This window comes from Capricornis sumatraensis, chromosome 4, assembly GCF_032405125.1.
Source record: "Capricornis sumatraensis isolate serow.1 chromosome 4, serow.2, whole genome shotgun sequence".
NCBI classification, from domain to species: domain Eukaryota; kingdom Metazoa; phylum Chordata; class Mammalia; order Artiodactyla; family Bovidae; genus Capricornis; species Capricornis sumatraensis.
This window is the reverse complement of record NC_091072.1, coordinates 18218764-18237834: the sequence shown is the minus strand read 5'-3', so window position 1 is coordinate 18237834 and position 19071 is coordinate 18218764. Positions and strand designations below refer to the sequence as shown.

At 37.4% G+C, this 19071-nt stretch overlaps 1 protein-coding gene across 1 annotated transcript in view; it reads left to right on the top strand.

Annotated features, from left to right (window-relative positions):
- WRN (WRN RecQ like helicase) overlaps positions 1–19071 on the top strand; it is a 95611-nt gene that overhangs the window by 21586 nt on the left and 54954 nt on the right. The window contains 7 exon segments of the mRNA XM_068971373.1: positions 1146–1376; positions 3662–3737; positions 5499–5566; positions 5842–5950; positions 6535–6603; positions 11043–11125; positions 15906–16012. Coding sequence (XP_068827474.1) covers positions 1146–1376; positions 3662–3737; positions 5499–5566; positions 5842–5950; positions 6535–6603; positions 11043–11125; positions 15906–16012 — 743 coding nt within the window.

Below are 19071 nucleotides of genomic sequence, written 5' to 3'. Positions count from 1 at the left end.
TGAAATGAGATTTAAGTTCCTGATTCTTTGAATTTTGAGGCAGTGTACTGGGTAGTGATAGGAATGTGGATTCTGAATGTGAATGTGGGTTTAAAGGCTTAACTTCTCCCTTAATTAGCTGTGTGACTTTGGGCATGTTTCTTAGCTTTTTGATACTCCATTAACAGTTGTATTTATTATTAAGGTGTTACTTGTGAAGGGTTTAACTAAAGAGCCTGGCGCTTCCTAAGTGTAATAAATATTAGCTAACAGTAATAAAAGGATATAAATACTAAATCATATGCCTTTATTGATGAACCATTTCTCTGAAGAGTCTTATTAAAGTAGTGCATTTATAGGATACTTGTGGACTTCTACAAATTTATGTTATATATTGAACCTCTTAGAAGGCAACTTGGGTGCACAGGTAAAAGTACTTTTTTTTAACAAGTATATTTGTTGACTGGAATAAAAAAATATGAAAGACAATATCTTTTTTTCCCTTTTGAAGGCCTGAAATGAATACTTTTTAAAAAACCTTTTAAGTCAGACTTACTGAATAGAAGTTGTAATATAAAAAGAAAATGACAACTGTGGTTTAATAATTCTTCCTGTTATTTCTCATTACGAAATTTTTACAGATGAAACAATTCTGAAATACCTACAGATTCATTAAGCAGATAATCTTCATTTAGGGGAGGAAATCAGATACCAAGCTGACATGAAAGCATTTGTTTTGCATTTGTAATATTCCTTTCCTAAAATTATTTCAGTGTTTTTGTTGTTGCTTTGACAACTCCAGAGACACATTTATTGTTGACTTATAGTTTAAACCTTATGCTTCCTCAAAAATAATGTCGCTGACACATGATACAGAGAAACTCATTACAAGAATCACATTAAAGCCCACAGTTACCACTTGGGAATTGGAAGCATTGAAGTATGATAAAGAAAAAAATGTTTTAAATAATCTAAATGCAAAATTTATGAAAACTTCCCCTAGGGCCAGTTCATCGTATGCTATTAATGAACCCTGTTTGTGCTGGCAGTATTCCATCTTTGGCCTTATGCCTGAGAAACCATTCTTGAGCACATATTTAAGCGGGAGCACACATGTTCTTTTGTGGTATTGCTTGCGCATCTGCCAGCTTTGAACAAAATTGTAGGCTCTGTTAATAATACTCCTTTTGTGTTTGCTGAAAAAGATACAGCACTCTCAATGCTTTTGCTCTGAAAAATTCTTCTAAATGTTCAGTCTTTAGAAAACCTCAAAAGTGGCATGGTAGATCCAAATCATTCAAAATGCATAGAAATGGAAAAAAATCTGGATCTTCCTTCCGAAGAAGATGATGAAGATGAGAACGAAGCTATTGAAGAGGAAAAAGAAGTTGAGGAAGGTAAGCACTGTCGTGTGTTTGAACTGACTCGTCTCTGATACCTATCACTGATTTTAATTTAGGTTTTAATTTTAAACATTTTGGACATCAAGGATTCTGTGGCATGTAGTTAATTAGGCCCTGAAAACTTGTCATTAAATCCTACAGTGCTTTGGTCTTCATAAAGGACAGTCATACTACTTAGAAAAGTAAGTGATAAGAGTGTTGTGTCATTTGGTGAACATGGCAACGTGAAACTTTTCATCCTGAATTTTATACTTTGTCAAAAATGATAAAAAATGATTTAATAAGAAGCAGGGGCTTGCCCACTGGCTCAGCGGTAAAGAATGTACCTGCGATGATGCAGACAGAGGAGACATGGGTTCAATCCTTGGGTCAGGAAGATCCGCTGGAGGAGGAAATGGCAACCCACTCCATTACCCCAGTAATCTTGCCTGGAAAATCCCATGGACAGAGGAACCTGGTGGACTACAGTCCATAGGGTTGCCAAGAGTCAAACATGACTGAGCACAGTACAGAAATAAGAAATAATAAATTAATTACTTATATTAAACATTATTATAAATGGCATTGATAAATATCTGTTCTTCAGGTGCTTATTACTTAAAATAAGTGGCAAAGTGTCAAATAGCAAAATGGACTAATTTTCATCTTGTATGTGCAAACTCTAGTAAAGAATCTGCTAAAAGAATCTTCTATCATTTAAGTATAAGTGATGATACTCATTATGGCAAGCTGTAGGCATCTCCTCAGAGAGTAGAATGCTCTCTGGAGCTAGATTTCTTCAATGTTGTAATATGGAAAATTTAAAATACATTTCATAGATGGAAAGTATATGAAAATGTTAAAGTTTTTTCCCTTTGTTTTCTTGTATTAAAAATGGACAAATATTCATTTGTTTAGAGGTGGGTTTTCTTGACTCTTTGCTGTTCTCTTTCTTGGCAACTCATGAATCCTTCAACTTGAGGGAAAAATGAAAATCAATGGGGTGAAGTTAACATAACTCCATTCTGCTTTGCAACTGGAATTTTGATCAGAGATTTTTGGTAGAATGGTAATTAAAATGAAGGCTTTACCTATGGATTTTATTTGTGACAGTAATTAATTCCTGCTTACTGTTGACTGAAAATTGGTTACATTATAAAATTTGGATTGCTATTTTGTTGGCCATGGTTGGCTCTAAATGTTAGTTTTTAGAAGTATAACAAATTCCAAAACATTGTATTTATATGAAGCTGGCAAAAGTGTGAATCGTAGCAAAGTTCTTATCCTTAGTATTAAGAAATTAATCAAACAGTTTATCTGGAGTTGTGCCTGGTACCCAAAGGAAAAATAAGTGTCAGTTCAGTTCAGTACAGTCAGTCAGTCATGTCCGACTCTTTGCGACCCCATGAATCGCAGCACGCCAGTCCTCCCTGCCCATCACCAGCTCCCGGAATTTACCCAAACTCATGTGCCTCGAGTTGGTGATGCCATCTAGCCATCTCATCCTCTGTCGTCCCCTGCTCCTCCTGCCCCTAATCCCTTCCAGCATCAGTCTTTTCCAGGGAGTCAGCTCTTCGGATCAGGTGGCCAAGGTATTGGAGTTTCAGCTTTAGCATCATTCCTTCCAGTGAACAGCCAGGACTGATCTCCTTTAGGATGGACTGGTTGCATCTCCTTGCAGTCCAAGGGACTCTCAAGAGTCTTCTCCAACACCACAGTTCAAAAGCATCAATTCTTCAGTGCTCAGCTTTCTTCATAGTCCAACTCTCACATCCATACATGACTACTGGAAAAACCATAGCCTTGACTAGATGGACCTTTGTTGGCAAAATAATGTCTCTGCTTTTGAATATGCTATCTAGGTTGGTCATAACTTTTCTTCCAAGGAGTAAGCGTCTTTTAATTTCAAGGCTGCAGTCACCATATTCAGTGATTTTGGAGCCCAGAAAAATTAAGTCAGCCACTGTTTCCACTATTTCCCATGAAGTGATGTGACCAGATGCCATGATCTTCGTTTTCTGAACGTTGAACTTTAAGCCAACTTTTTCACTCTCCTCTTTCACTTCCATCAAGAGGCTCTTTAGTTCTTCTTCACTTTCTGCCATTGAGCAAACTCTGGGATATGGTGAAGGACAGGAAAGTCTGGAATGCTGCAGTCCTTGAGGTCGCAAAGAGTCAGACATGACTGAGTGACTGAACAACAACACAGTAACTATATTCTTTAAAAGAAGTCAATAAAATAAAACTTTCTCTCACTTTGTGTACCTTTATTTTAACATAAATGCCCATTTTATTTTAAGACTATCTGTTACCAAGACCTACTGAAAAGCAAATTAACTGCCTCAAGACCTACTTTGGCCATTCTAGTTTTAAGCCGTGAGTATAGTCTCAGTTAATTAAATTACTTATTTACTGTTTTTTTTTTTACAAACTTAGAAAGACAAATAATCCATCCATTGAACAGTAAAAGTACAACTTCGTTATAGTTTATACATGGTACACTGTAATTTTTCTAAGTGCAGAATTATTTTGAAGTAAATTTATATAAAATTCATATCTGCATATTGTTTTTATAAGTGAGGAAAATGGTTTTCCTTAAGATAGAGTTCTGAGTTTAAATACATTAATAAATTCATCTTAAGTTAATCCTGAGTTTTATTTTATTACAAAAGTATCTGTGTGCCTGTTTTGTGCATCTTACTGTCTAATGCATATTGATGTAATAGAAATTCATAAGACAGTAGTTTGAGAAACAGTGATAATCATATCTGTTTTTACATGCTGCTGCTGCTGTTTTTACATAGTCAAATGTATTTACATCCAAGGGAGCACAGTTATAAGTTTTAAAATGAGAGGAATACAAATGAGATGAAGAACAAGTGAATTTGAATAAAACTGTTGGTAATAGTTTTATTACTATAAAAATCTATACTGTTTTTTTTCCTTTCTGATCTTAAAACATTTTCTTTAGAAAATCTATACTGTTTTTTTTCCTTTCTGATCTTAAAACATTTTCTGTTTTTTTTCCTTTCTGATCTTAAAACATTTTCTTTAGATTAAACTGTGTGCTACACATAGTACACATCAATGTACCTATCTATGAATTTTCACAAACCAGACACCCTGTGTATCCAGCTTTCCGAAAAGAAAGATCAGATCATTATCAGCATACCAGAAGATCACCTTTCTAGTTGTTTTTCCCTCAAAATTTTATTAAAAGAAATTTCAAAGATACTATAGTTTTTTTTTTTTTTTTTTTTTACAATGGATACTTGTATATCTGTTAATTCACTATTAGGATTTTAATATACTTGCTTTATCACATATTGATTATCTGTCTATCCACTTTTTAATCTATTCAATTTTATTAATAGAATGCATCTCAAAGTAAATTGTAGTCATCTTTACACTCCACCCTAACTTCTTCAGCATGTAAATCATTAACATAGTTAAATATTTATTTTACTTTTTAGCTAAAATTTGCATGTAAGGAAATGGTTAAACTTAAGTGTTTAACATTGGCAAGTCTTAAGTGTACACGCACACCCACATGTAACCTAAACTCTTTAAAAAATGTTACGTTACAATCACTCCAAAAGGTTCCCTCATTTCCCTTCTTACTCAGTCCTTGCACCTAGAGCATTTCTCTTATTATTTAAATGAGTGATTCTGTTGGATATCTAGATTGAAGCTTGGAATTTATTTTATAGATATTTAATAAAATTTAATGCAAATATAAATGGAAATACTAGTTGTTCAGTCACCTTGAATGGAAAGTTGGTCAAGCAGGAGTTCTGTTTTAAAGCTCCAGAATTCATGTATTTTTACTGAAACTTGGAAATGTAAAAGGAATTCTGGAGGAAATGAAAAAATAAAATGGCTTTATCACATATCAATTATCTGTCTATCCATTTTTTAATCCATTCAATTTTTATTAATAAAGTGCATCGGCATAAATTGTAGACATCCTTACATTCCCTTCTAATTACTTCAGCAGGTAAATCATTAACTGTAGTTAAATGTTTATTTATTTTACTTTTAAGTTGAAATTTACATGTAAGGAAATGGTTAGACTTAACTTGTCTCTTCCATTTCGTATTAGTAAAACAGTGCAGCCTTTTGCTTTTCATCCTCCAGGGTTCAGTGGAAAGTGATTCATTCTGTACTGGAAGAAAGAAAAGATAATGTTGTTGTCATGGCAACTGGTAAGTTGTACTTAAGCAAATAACTTATTCTTTAAAAAATAAAGCTTCAAGATTTTGAAATACTTAATCTTTCCGTAAGGTATGTATGTATACAGATGGTGTAAATTGTAGAAGAGAATGAGTTGAGGGTAGATGCTTGAATTTTGCACGAATTAACTCTTAGGAAGGTAGCACATTAGTAGTGACTGTTCATCTCATGCAAGTACAGTGTAAGAAGAAATCAGAGTACCAACGATCTAATTTTATTTCTCTGAGTGTATTATTTTTATTTTAAGGGTATGGAAAGAGTCTGTGCTTCCAGTATCCACCTGTTTATGTAGGTGGGATTGGCCTTGTCATCTCTCCCCTTATTTCTTTGATGGAAGACCAAGTGCTTCAGCTTGAGTGAGTAAGGCTTTCAGAGCCACATTGCCACCCTCTTTTTTTTTTAACTCCTGTGAAGGAAATACTTGATTTATCATGTATGTTAAAATCTAGTTCCTATTAACACATTTCTATAAATGTTGCTTTGTTTTTACTTGTAATATATGACACTTTAGTGGAACAGCTTATCTTCTTTCTTGAGTTCTCTGTAATTTAGGGCTACCAGATGACCCCCCACCCCCAAATTTTTTTAAAAAGCAAATTTTATGCTGGTTAACACTACATATCACAAAATTCTTCTCTCTGTTGGTTACCCTTCTTCTTTAGCTTGGTATGAAGTATATACATAGAGGTGTAGTTCTCATTTATGAAAACCATTTAAATTCCTTCAACTTGTGCTTGCAGTCTTTTTGGAAAATCCACCTTAACAACCAGTCTTCTAATATAGCCATTGAAGGAGTTTATTTACCATGTTAGTGAGTTACAAAAAGAGATTGCAAAGAAGAGAAATGTACATCATAACTTTTTGTTTCTTCTCATTTAAAAATGAAGTTGATATTTGTAGTGTGCACATGCTTCCAGGATATTTGTTTTTCTTCTTACAGAATATCCAGTATTCCAGCTTGTTTTCTTGGATCAGCACAGTCAAAAAATGTTGTAGAGGATATTAAATTGTAAGTTATTTATATGATTCCTGATCATGTTGTCAAGTGTCTGTGGTGTTTTTCTCAGTGGAAAAACCTGACTGAACTTATTAGCCTACCCAATATATTGAGATTCATCCATGTTGTTACATGTACCAATAGTTCATTCTTTTTTATTAGATTACATTATGTGGATATGCCATAATTTGTTTATCTGTTCACCTGTTGATAGACATTTGGATTGTTTCCAGTTTGGCGATTTTACACATAAAGATGCTGTGAGCATTTGCATGTGGTGTTGTGTTTAGTCCTGCGACCCTGTGGACTGCAGCCTACAATGTTCCTCTGTCCATGGGATTCTCCAGGCAAGAATACTGGAGTGGGTTGCTATGCCCTACTCCAGGAGATCTTCCTGACACAGGGATCAAACCAAGGTCTCCTGCATTGCAGGAGGATTCTTTACCCACTGAGCTCCAAGGGAAGGCCTGTGCTGAATTACATAGTTATTCTCTGTTAAGTTTTTGAGAAACTGTCAGAATTTTTGAGTGGTTGTACCATTTTACATTCCTACTAGCAGTGTCTTAGAATTCTAATTTCTCCTCATCTCGGCCATCACTTGGTATGGCCAAGGTTTTAATTTTAGCCATTTTAATACGTCAGTGTTTGTTTAAAATTTTTTTAATTTAGTTTCATCTATGCTGGGTCTCTGCTGCTCTGCGGGCTTTTCTCTAGTTGCAGAAGAGGGGCTACTCTTTAGTGGCAGTGTGTTGGGTTCTCATTGCAGTAGCTTCTCTTGTTGCTGAGCACAGGCTTTATGGTGCGGGGGCTTCAGTAGTTGTGGCACGTGGGCTCAGTCATTGCTGCTGCCAGGCTCTAGAGCACAGGCTCAGTGGTTTCAGCACGTGGCATGTGGAATCCCCCAGTACCAGGTATTGAACCTGTGTTTCCAGCATTGACAGGCAAATTCTTCACCACTGAGCCACCAGGGAAGCCCCTCAATGTGTTTTTCATTTGGATTTCCCTATGAGTACGTTCGGAGAAAGCAATGGCACCCCACTCCAGTACTCTTGCCTGGAAAATCCCATGGATGGAGGAGCCTGGTAGGCTGTAGTCCATAGGGTCGCTAACAGTTGGACACGACTGAGCGGCTTCACTTTCACTTTTTACTTTCATGGATTGGAGAAGGCAATGGCAACCCACTCCAGTGTTCTTGCCTGGAGAATCCCAGGGACGGGGGAGCCTGGTGGGCTGCCGTCTATGGGGTCGCACAGAGTCGGACACGACTGAAGCGACTTAGTAGTAGTAGTAGTATGAGTACGTTAAGGCTGTTTATTGTCACCCTGCTTATTTAACTTATATGCAGAGTACATCATGTGAAATGCCAGGCTGGGTGAAGCACAAGCTGGAATCAAGATTGCCAGGAGAAATATCAATAACCTCAGATATGCAGATGACACCACTCTTATGGCAGAAAGTGAAGAAGAACTAAAGAGCCTCTTGATGAAAGTGAAAGAGGAGAGTGAAAAAGTTGGCTTAAAGCTCAGCATTCAGAAAACGAAGATCATGGGATCTGGTCCCATCACTTCATGGCAAATAGATGGCAAATAGATGGGGAAACAGTGGAAACTGAGAGACTTTATTTTGGGGGGCTCCAAAATCACTTTAGCTGATGACTGCAGCCATGAAATTAAAAGACACTTGCTCCTTGGAAGTAAAGGTATGAACAACCTAGACAGCATATTAAAAAGCAGAGACGTTACTTTGCCATCAAAGGTCTGTCTAGTCAAAGCTATGGTTTTTCCAGTAGTTACGTATGGTTGTGAGAGTTGGACCATAAAGAAAGCTGAGTGCTGGAGAATTGATGCTTTTGAACTGTGGTGTTGGAGAAGACTCTTGAGAGTCCCTTGGATTGCAAGGAGATCCAATCAGTCAATCCTAAAGGAAATCAGTCCTGGATATACATTGGAAGGACTGATGCTGAAGCTCCAACACTTTGGCCACCTGATGTGAAGAACTGACTGATTGGGAAAGACTCTGATGCTGGGAAAGATTGAAGCAGAGGAGAAGGGGACGACAGAGGATGAGATGGTTCGATCGTACCACCTACTCAATGGACATGAGTTTGAGCAAGCTCCGGAAGTTGGTGATGGACTGGCGTGCTGCAGTCTGTGGGATCACAAAGAGTCGGACGTGACTGAACTGAACTGAAAGACTAATTATGTTGAGCATCTCTTTATATACTTATTAGCTTATTAGCCATCTGTTTATGTTTTTTTTTTAATCTGTGTATCTTTGATGAAGTGCTTATATCCATCTTTTGCTTATTTTTTTCTCTTTTGAATTTTGATAGTTTATATTATACATTCTGAATATAAATCCTTCACTTGCTATGTGGTTACCAAACATTTTCTCTTAGTTTATGACTCCATTTTTCATTCTCCTAAGAGATTTGTGTGTGTGCGTTTGTGTGTGTTAAGTTTTATTTGTGGCAAAATGAGGACTGCAGCATGGGAGGCAGCATCTCAGATAGTTCTGAGAAACTGCTCCAAAGAGGCAGTGGAAGGAAGATCAACATACAAGATTTTGGTGAAGGCGGACCATTCTCCTAACAGTTAGTTTGGAAAGTATCAGGTTTTCATTTGTATAACGTCCAGTTTGTCCGTTTGTTTTTTTATGGATTTTGCTTTTGCTGTTGCTTTTGGTGCCTCACTCAAGGTCACAGAGATTTTCCTTTATATTTTCTTCAAAAAATGTTATAGTTTTATGTTTTACGTGTAGATCTATGACCCATTTTGTGTAAACCTTGTATGTTATATCAGGTATTGACTGCAGTTCCTTTTTTGTTTAATCTAGGCACATCCATTTCTTCCAGCTCCATTTGTTGGAAGGATTATCTTTTTCCACTGTGTTGCTTTTGCACCTTTGTAAAAACTAAATTGACTAAATATACATGGGTTTATTGTTACAGTGTTTAGTTTCTATTTTGTCACTCTGTCTGTCTGTCTTGATTGGTGTCTTGATTACTATAGCTTTATAATAAGTTTTGAAATCAGGTAGTACAGGTCTTCCACTTTTGTTTTCTTGTTCTTTCAAAGTAGGGGTTGTTTTTTTTTTTTTTTTCCAGTTTTTTGGGATCTATTCTAGCTCCTTTGTATTTCAATATCACCTTTTTCACTAAATTGCCAATTGGGATTTGATTAGGTTTACTTTGAATCTAGATATCTAAAGAGTCAGCTGTCTTTATAGTTCTTATCACTGTTTTACCCTGAAGAACTGATGCACATTGAAGTTAAATACTTGCCTAAGATTACTTAGCTTGTAAGAAGTAGAACTGAGATTCAAACCGAGATAGTTCTGGCATCAGAACTAATTATACAGTTCCCTGTGTTAATTAGACTTCTGGGTTAGTTTTTAATGATATGAAAAGCATAACTTTTTTTCTTAGTTGTTTTCTACCCATTCCTAGTGAAAGCACCATGCCTAGCACACAGTAGATTAAATATTTTGAAGTGGTTTCATAAAGAATATTATTTCATTTTGTTTAATTTGATTTATGTCTTCATTTGGTAGAATGGAAAAGAGACTCTACCTATTTTGCCCTAGCCCTAACCTTCATTGCAAACATTGTCTTAATTAGGATTCGGTCTGCACAGAATAGAAATCAATCAAACTAGTTTAAATGAATATGGAATTTTATAGTAAGGATACAGGAATGGCTTGTGGATCCCTATGAAAAGAAATTAGCCAGTCCTCAGGAAGAGACTGGAATCAGTATTGAAAATACAATAGGGCATTTTTTTTTTTAATCTAAATTCTCTGTGTGTCTTCCTCTTGCTTTCTCTCAGAAGGTAAGCATTCTGTGCTATTCTAGTCACCAAATAGATTGCAGGTATTTTTCATTTACATGTTACAGATCTTGCTGCTTGGAGACTGACTGGTTGTTACTTGGTTAGACCCCCAAATTTTAGGACGGAGACTGACTAACTTGACCTTAGTATGCTTTGCATCACTGGCCCAAGAAGATGTGGGCAATAGAGCAGAATATACAGGAGAAACGTGGGTGCTGCGGGTTTAATTGTGGAGATGGGATCAATTGTGTAGGGTAATGGGGTTGTCATTCTCCAAGGAAGGTGGCATGTAGGTGGATTGCTAACATATAGAAGGTTTACTGTAGGCTTGATTAGTTAACTCAAGCGCTGTGATTTGGGGGCTAGACTGTTGGAAATCAGAATCTGGCTTCTAATGGCATCTTATACTGAGTACTTTCTGACTGGTGTTGCCATGTTTGTTTTGATGAATTGAAATGAAATCAGAGAACAAATATATGTGTATATGTCCACACATATAATATGCATTTTGTTTTTATTAAGTGGTGTAATACATTATTTTAAAAAATTATACTGTGTTATGGTTTTCAGTTATATTCACTGGGTGATTGTTTTTACGTTTCCTGTTTCTTTGTTTTACAGAGGCAAATACCGGATTGTATACCTAACTCCAGAATTCTGTTCAGGTAACTTGAACCTGCTTCAGCAGCTTGAGGCTAATATTGGTAAGTGGGATGATAGAATCTTTATAAGTACTTGTTAAAGTGAGATATTCTTTAAACTTGTGGATGGATCCAGGAAATCTCTGCCTCTCCTATCCTGTCCCACAATTCCTTTTGCCCTAGAAATTAAGCTCCTGGATTATAATTGCCTGTTTGTATACTGTTTTCTTCTACTGGACTATAAACTTTTTAGGGGAAAATGCTCTTCTTATTTATTTATATTTTCTTAAATGGCTCCCCACTCCAGTACTCTTGCCTGGAAAATCCCATGGACGGAGGAGCCTGGTGGGCTCCAGTCCATGGGGTCACAAAGAGTTGGACACAACTGAGCGACTTCACTTTCACTTTTCATTCTCATGCACTGGAGAAGGAAATGGCAACCCACTCCAGTGTTCTTACCTGGAGAATCCCAGGGACAGAGGAGCCTGGTAGGCTGCTGTCTCTGGGGTCGCACAGAGTCAGACACGACTGACGCAACTTAGCACTAGCAGTAGCAGTATGTTGCTGGCACATAGTAGGCATTTAAATATGTTATTGAATAAATGTTGAATCTTGGATTCTATGATATTATAATTTCCTTTTTTTGGTATTCTGAATCTTAATCATTGTAGTGGTTCTCTGCTCTTACTGTTCAGGAGAATCACCTTTCAAACTTTAGAAAATTTCCCATCCTCCAACCTTGAAAATTATGATTTAATGCACCTGCTATGAGGTTGTGGCAGCTATACTCTTCTCACTGGTGATTCTGATGTGTGATTTTCAGGTTGGAGACCACAGTACCTTTGACTGTTTGTTGTCAATGAGTACGATTAATTTTAAAAATTACATAATATGTCTTAGCCTATTTCTTAGAAAATGTAAATAAAAAATTAGTCAAAAGCTGGTATCGTCTTTGATGTGTATGCTAAAAACATTTTGTCTTGTTTTTTCCCTTCTTGGTGGTCAGGCTCAGCTATCTAACAGCTACAATCACAGATTCTATTGCAGTTGTTCATGTTTCAAACATTAAGTTAAACCAGACAATCTTTGCTTTCTAATGTAATATGATCACACTTTATATGTTAAGATAATTCCTAGCACGTAAAGTTTTTTTAAACATTGTGGCGTCTCATTTAATGGTTACTTGCAGATAACTCTGGGAAAGCATTTAACAGTTATTCTAATAATATAATGAAAACAAGTATTTATTTTTTAATATGTGTTGCTGCTGCTAAGTCACTTCAGTCGTGTCCGACTCTGTGCAGCCCCATAGACGGCAGCCCACCAGGCTCCCCCGGCCCTGGGATTCTCTGGGCAAGAACACTGCCATTTCCTTCTCCAGTGCATGAAAGTGAAAAGTGAAAGTGAAGTCGCTCAGTCGTGTCCGACCCTCAGCGACCCCATGGACTGCAGCCTACCAGGCTCCTCCGTCCATGGGATTCTCCAGGCAAGAGTACTGGAGTGGGGTGTCATTGCCTTCTCCTTTAATATGTGTTAAGTATCAACAAAAGAATGAGGGTAGAAATTAGCATTTGATAAATATATTATCAAAACTGTTAAACTCCCTTATTGGCATGTTATATTTTTACCATTAAAACAAATTTAGTGTGTATCCTATTAGGTTGTATAAAGTTCTTATGAATATTTCAGTTCAGATTAAAATCAACAACTCTAGGTATATAAACTCCATGGTTTTATTGCAAAAGTTAGGGTCTTTGTACCTAGTGATCTGGATATGTTTTGTTCCATTTTAACATTTGCTTTGTTTCTGTGATGGATTTAATCCAATATTTACTTAGAGCCTCTTGATAGGTTGTTCTAATTCTCTATTTTAATTTTTTGTAAAGGAGTAAATTATGAACACTGCAATTATTAGAGCTGAGTATCTGCATAAGATGGATGAAAATGCTCTTTTTGGGTGGCTGTCAATGTTGAACAAAATACGATAAATTCTCTCAAGTATTTTTATTTAACTTTCATTTTTTAATGCTTGCTGCAGTGAATATACTCAGAATTTCATTGGTACAGTAGTTTTGACATTTAGCTATTCTGATTTATGATTTTTATGAAATGTTATTATTTAAGTAGTGGGGGTTTTTTAACAAAAGCAGCAAGCAGAATTTTATATAGAGACACCTTAAAGGCAAATGTACCTGTAATTGTCTTGTAAATTTGGGAATAAGGCTTTAATGACTGGTGTGCCAAAATGAAATATATCCTGGACCTGGGCAGACACTTGGACTTGCACATTTAATGGGAAAGTTGGCAGAAGCTTGCATCAGCTGGTTGTGAGGGACAAAGTTTAGCTCCATTAAAAAATAGTAGTTGTCGTTGTTTTAGTTGCTCAGTTCTGTCTGAGTCTTTCCCTATCCCTGCCTACCAGACTAATCTGTCCATGGGATCTCGCAGGCAAGAATGCTGGAGCGGGCTGCCATTTCCTCCTCCAGGGGATCTTCCTGACCCAGGCAGCGAACCTGCATCTTCCTCGTCTCCTCCATTGCAGGTGGATTCTTTACCGCTGAGCCACTGGGGAAGTGCCAAAGCTAGTTAATCAAACCTGTGATTTTAAGGAGGGTTTTAAAATGAAGGAGCTGTCATTCTTTTTTTAACCTATTTAATTTAAAATCTGGGTCATATAGTTTCGAAAGCCAAATAAGTATAGTGGTAGTATTGAATTTTTCCCACTCATCAGTTAATAGAATTTTGATGTGACTCAACCTGGATTTGCTCAGATTTAGCAGGGTTTTCTTTTTTTCTTTCCTTTTTCTTCTCCAACCCTGTTGTAATTGGTAATCTCAATGAATTGCAGTTATATGCATGTTTCTCTGTCTCTTCCTTTAGAAATGTGAGCTCCTCAAGATCATGAATTGCATTTTACTATTTTATTCCTAGGAAAGTGTCTGGAACATAGTATGCATTTCCCCAGGTGATGCTAGTGTTAAAGAACTTGCCTGCCAATATAGGAGACAGAAGAGACACAGGTTTGATTCCTGGGCTGGGAAGATCCCCTGGAGAAGGAAATGACAATGCACTCCAGTGTTCTTGTCTGAAGAACCCCATGGACAGAGAAACCTGGTGGGCTACAGTCCATGGGGTTGCAGAGAGTTGACTGAGCGACTAGCACAATAACTATAATAATAATATACATATTTTTAAATTGAGCAGTCTTTTAATGCCAGCCCCTATCTTAGCATTTTATGTGAATGATCTTAATCTTCAGAGTAACTAAAAAAATGTTAGCTACTTTTATTATCTACCTTAGGAGAAGCTGACACTTGAAAGCTTAGGTAACATGCTTAAAGTAATATAAATGGTAAGCCAAGTTATGCATCTAGGTAGTCTGACTTATGTTTTTAAATAGGCCCCAGTGGCAAAACTTCCCCTAGGCCAGGAAGATCCCCTGGAAGAGGGAATCACAATTTACTCCAGTGTTCTTGCCTGGGGGCTTCCCTGGTGGCTCAGAGGTTAAAGCATCTGCCTGCAATGCGGGAGACCAGGGTTCAATCCCTGGGTTGGGAAGATCCCCTGGAGAAGGAAATGGCAACCCACTTCAGTACTCTTGCCTGGAGAATCCCATGGAGGGAGGAGCCTGGTGGGCTACAGTCCATGGGGTTGCAAAGAGTTGGACACAACTGAGCAGCTAACACACAGTGGCAAAACATAAATATCCAGATAAACATTAAATTGCGATCATCCCCGTTGAGAGGAAAAATTATTTTTTTCTTAAATATTAATTTGGTGAAAGTGAAGTCGCTCAGTCGTGTCCAAGCGATTAATTTGGTAATCAAGGGCAAAAGCTCTGCTGTCATTACTTTGAAATATCTGAAGACATTTTCATGGATGGTTATATAGTAAAGCCCTTTTCTGAGAGACATTACTATACATTATTGATTCTGATTCAGTGTGGGGGTGGGGGGGGGCTGAGCAAAGGGGTTGCTAGGTGAAGAAGGAACAATTTGCCTTCCTTCTTACCTACTTTGTACAAAATGAGATATAGTTCTTCCCTTCCCTTTTTATATTAGAAACTGTGGATGTCATCCTGTCTTTCAGAACTGGCATTTCAGAGGAATTCTGTAGTGATCATTCATAGACAGTGATGAATGTAATCTCAGTAGAAATATGCTGACTTTTTCTCTTTGGATAGCTAATCCATGAGATAAAATTAAAAGTATTATGAATGAGAATTAGAACAGCTCTTCTTTTTAAGGTATTATCATTGCAGATGAGTGATAGCTTTGAGGACAGAGTAGTAGTAATTAATTTCTCTGAGAAATAATGATGAAAATCAAAATTGAATACATATATTATTTGAAAAATAGATATTAAATATTTCTTTCTTTTATCCATCTGCCTTTTATCCATATATCTCCCTTTGCTTGTTCTCAGTAATAATTTTTGGCGTACGTGCTAAGTCACTTCAGTCGTGTCTGACTCTTCGTGACCCCATGGACTGTAGCCCTTGAGCCCCCTTTGACCATGGGATTCTCCAGGAAAGAATGCTGGGGTGCGTTGCCATTTCCTCCTGAAGGGGATCTTCCTGACCCAGGGATCAAACCTCCGTTTCTTAGGTCTCTTGCATTGGTCTATTTGTTCTTTACCACTGGCACCACCTGGGAAGCCCAGTTTTTGGCGTTATCTGCTATTATTTATGCTTATATTTTTATATGACTCAATACTTTGAATTATTTTTCTCCTTTCTGTTATATTTACATATTCAAAGTGAAATTGGTGGTAAAACTTTAGATGAGTTTATTACTTTTTTGAGCTTTATCTTCTCCATCTACATATTTTTCTGTTTTGATAGGTATCACACTTATTGCTGTGGATGAGGCTCACTGTATTTCTGAGTGGGGACATGATTTTAGAAGTTCATTCAGGGCTTTGCATTCCCTAAAGGCAGTACTCCCACAGGTAAGCTTTGCCAAGTACAGTGTCTTGAAATGACTTGCTTAGCAAGGGAGGATCCAGGATTGGGGAATGGCCAAAAATCTGAAAATGTTTTTATGAAAGGGCAAATCATTGATTTTTAAGCAGGGGAAAGATTTTTTTACAGCATCGTGTATCTTTTACTTCTCTCAAGTCTTTGCTGAAAGAGTACTTTCTCATTTAGGCCTCCTGTCCACTGTAGTCAGATTTTCAAATTAACCCCCTTCCCACAACTCTCAGCATTCCTCATATTCCTTTGCTGTCTTTTAAATAACACTTACTTAGCAGTGTTAACGTACTTTAATATATTTTGTCTGTTGCCTGTGGGTCCCTACCAGAATATTCTTTGTGAGGAGGGATTTTTGCTGGTTTAGTTGATAAAATCTACAACAGTGCCTGTCACATAGTGAGTGTTCCATAAATAATTGGGTAAATGAATAAGTGAATTCAGATGAGAAAGCTGAGACCCTGAGAAGTAACTTTACCGCACAGGCAGTGAGTGGTAGAGCTGGGCATTGCTGCACAGTGGGATACTATATGGCTTCCAGAGTAAATGACTTGAAAGAAGTTTAAAACAGTTTCTGCCCTGAAGTAGCACAGAGTCCAGTCAAGGAGTTTAGATTCAGAATTAGCCATAAAAGTGGAAGTAGTAGTACCAAATGAAGTGCATGGAACAGTATGAATAATAGAGAAAGATTAGTAGTGTTAATAGTACCCATAATATTAATAAAAAAAGAAGATTGATATGGTGAAGTCCAGTAGGCTCAGATTCCTTGAGGACTGCTTTTCATTAATGTAGAAAGCTTTAAAGTAAGCTTTAAAGTAAGCTTTTGGAAATTAGGAAGATTGCTGTCTGTAATCCTTTCCTGGCCCTTTGATTCTAGAGGGATTGTGTTAGAGGAGTTTTAAGTGTTTTATGCAGTTCGGAAATGCTTCTCGATACTGAATTAGTCTTTTATTGTGTCAGGCTGTGGACGCCATTGGATTCTTTTCATTTCTTGGGATGATTCACTGAGCCCAGGATGTTTGACAGGCAGTGGCTGAGAAACTTTTTCCCTGGTGTTTTCATGAAATCTCTTTGTTAGCTGGTGGTGAGAAATGCCCCCTGGTGGCTGTAGGGCTCTCATTTTCCTCAGTGTTCTCAGTGCTTTTTTTTCTTGAATCGCAGTTACAGCTGACTGTCACCAGTGCTTCACACTGAACTATTTTAATAAGTTCAAAAATAGCAAAAAAAAATCACTGACTTATTCCCATTTGGAGAGAATCTGACAGAATGACTCTCCAAAGAACAACTTTGTTGTTGAAAGCTTTGTTGTTGTTATTTGCTCAGCTGTGTGTGACTCTTTGCGACTCCATGAACCGTAGCCCACCAGGCTCCTCTGTCCATGGAATTTTCCAGGCAACAATACTGAAGTGGGTAGCCATTTCCTTCTCCAGGGGATCTTCCCTACACAAGGATCAAACCTGGGTCTCCTGCAATGCAGGTGGATTCTTTACTGCTGAGTCACCAGGGAAGCCCTGGAAAGCTTTACATCAACCTTAAAGTTCTATAAAATTCAAGTAAGAGGAACTGTAAGAAATGAGACATTTTGGATCCCAGCCCTTTTACAAAGATCAGCACATTGTAGACAGTAACTATTTGGAGTAAGTGAGTGAATGAATGAATGAAGCATATTATGGAGTATATAGATTAACTGCACCACCCAATGGAGAAGGCAGTGGCACCCCACTCCAGTACCCTTGCCTGGAAACTGCCATGGACGAGGAGCCTGGTAAGGCTGCAGTCCATGGGGTCGCTAAGTGTTGGACACGACTGAGCGACTTCACTTGCACTTTTCACTTTCATGTATTGGAGAAGGAAATGGCAACCCACTCCAGTGTTCTTGCCTGGAGAATCCCAGGGACAGTGGAGCCTGGTGGGCTGCCGTCTATGGGGTCGCATAGAGTCGGACACGACTGAAGCGACTTAGCAGCAGCAGCAGGAGCAGCACCACCCAAATTCAGAGGCAAATGGAATAGTAACAGTTCTTGGAATTTGTAGTGGTAGCACCATTGAAGTATATGTCTAAGGCATTCCTAGGTTTATAGTCACAAGATTAATTTACATTTTATTGCTTTTTTCACCAAAACTTTGTACTTATTACCAAAGAAACCAAGATTTGCCAATTTAAAGAACAAGTTTCATGAGTTGTGAACTTGATAAAACTGAGTGACAAGGTAATTTATCAACCATACTAGTTTGCTTTTAAAAATTAAAAGGTTGAAGCTATTAAGAACTATGCTGTAATATAAAGAACAGACTTTGGACTCTGGGAGAAGGCAAAGGTGAGATGATTTGAGAGAATAGCATTGAAACATGTATATTACCATATGTGAAACAGATCACTAGTCCAAGTTCGATGCTTGAAACAGGGCACTCAAAGCTGGTGTACTGGAATGACCCAGAGGGATGGGATGGGGAGGGAGGTTCAGGATGGTGGACACATGTACACCCATGGCTGATTCATGTCAATGTATGGCGAAAACCACTACAATGTTGTTAAGTAATTAGCCTCCAATTAAAAAAAAAGAACTAAGCTGTGATGACCAGATAAACTGAGAGCTTCCTAGTAAACCAGGATGTATGGACACACTGTTCTCCTAGCCAACCTGAGTGTTATTTCTAAGCTTTACCCTAGTTTACATCTTTTAAATATCATAAAGCACCAGACTTTCTAAGCAGAAATATTCTGTTCATTTCTGAAGTGAGAGTAAACATTGTTCCTTTAAATTTAATGCATTCCATTACTTTACTGTGTTTTCTAAGTTACGGAAGCAACATTCTTAACTGTGACTTTCTAGGATATCTGCAAAGGAATGAATCATTTATAGTGATTTTCTCTGTTAGCTAGTCACAAGAATAAGGAGTTCCTCGTGGCAAAGTGGGAATTTTTAAGTTAGAAGAGAGGTTAACATCCAGTAGCCCTCTCCATCTCATATTTTGATGAAAAAACAGAGGCCGAGAGAAGTTAGCTCTTGCCAAAGTGAATGGCAAATCTGAGAGA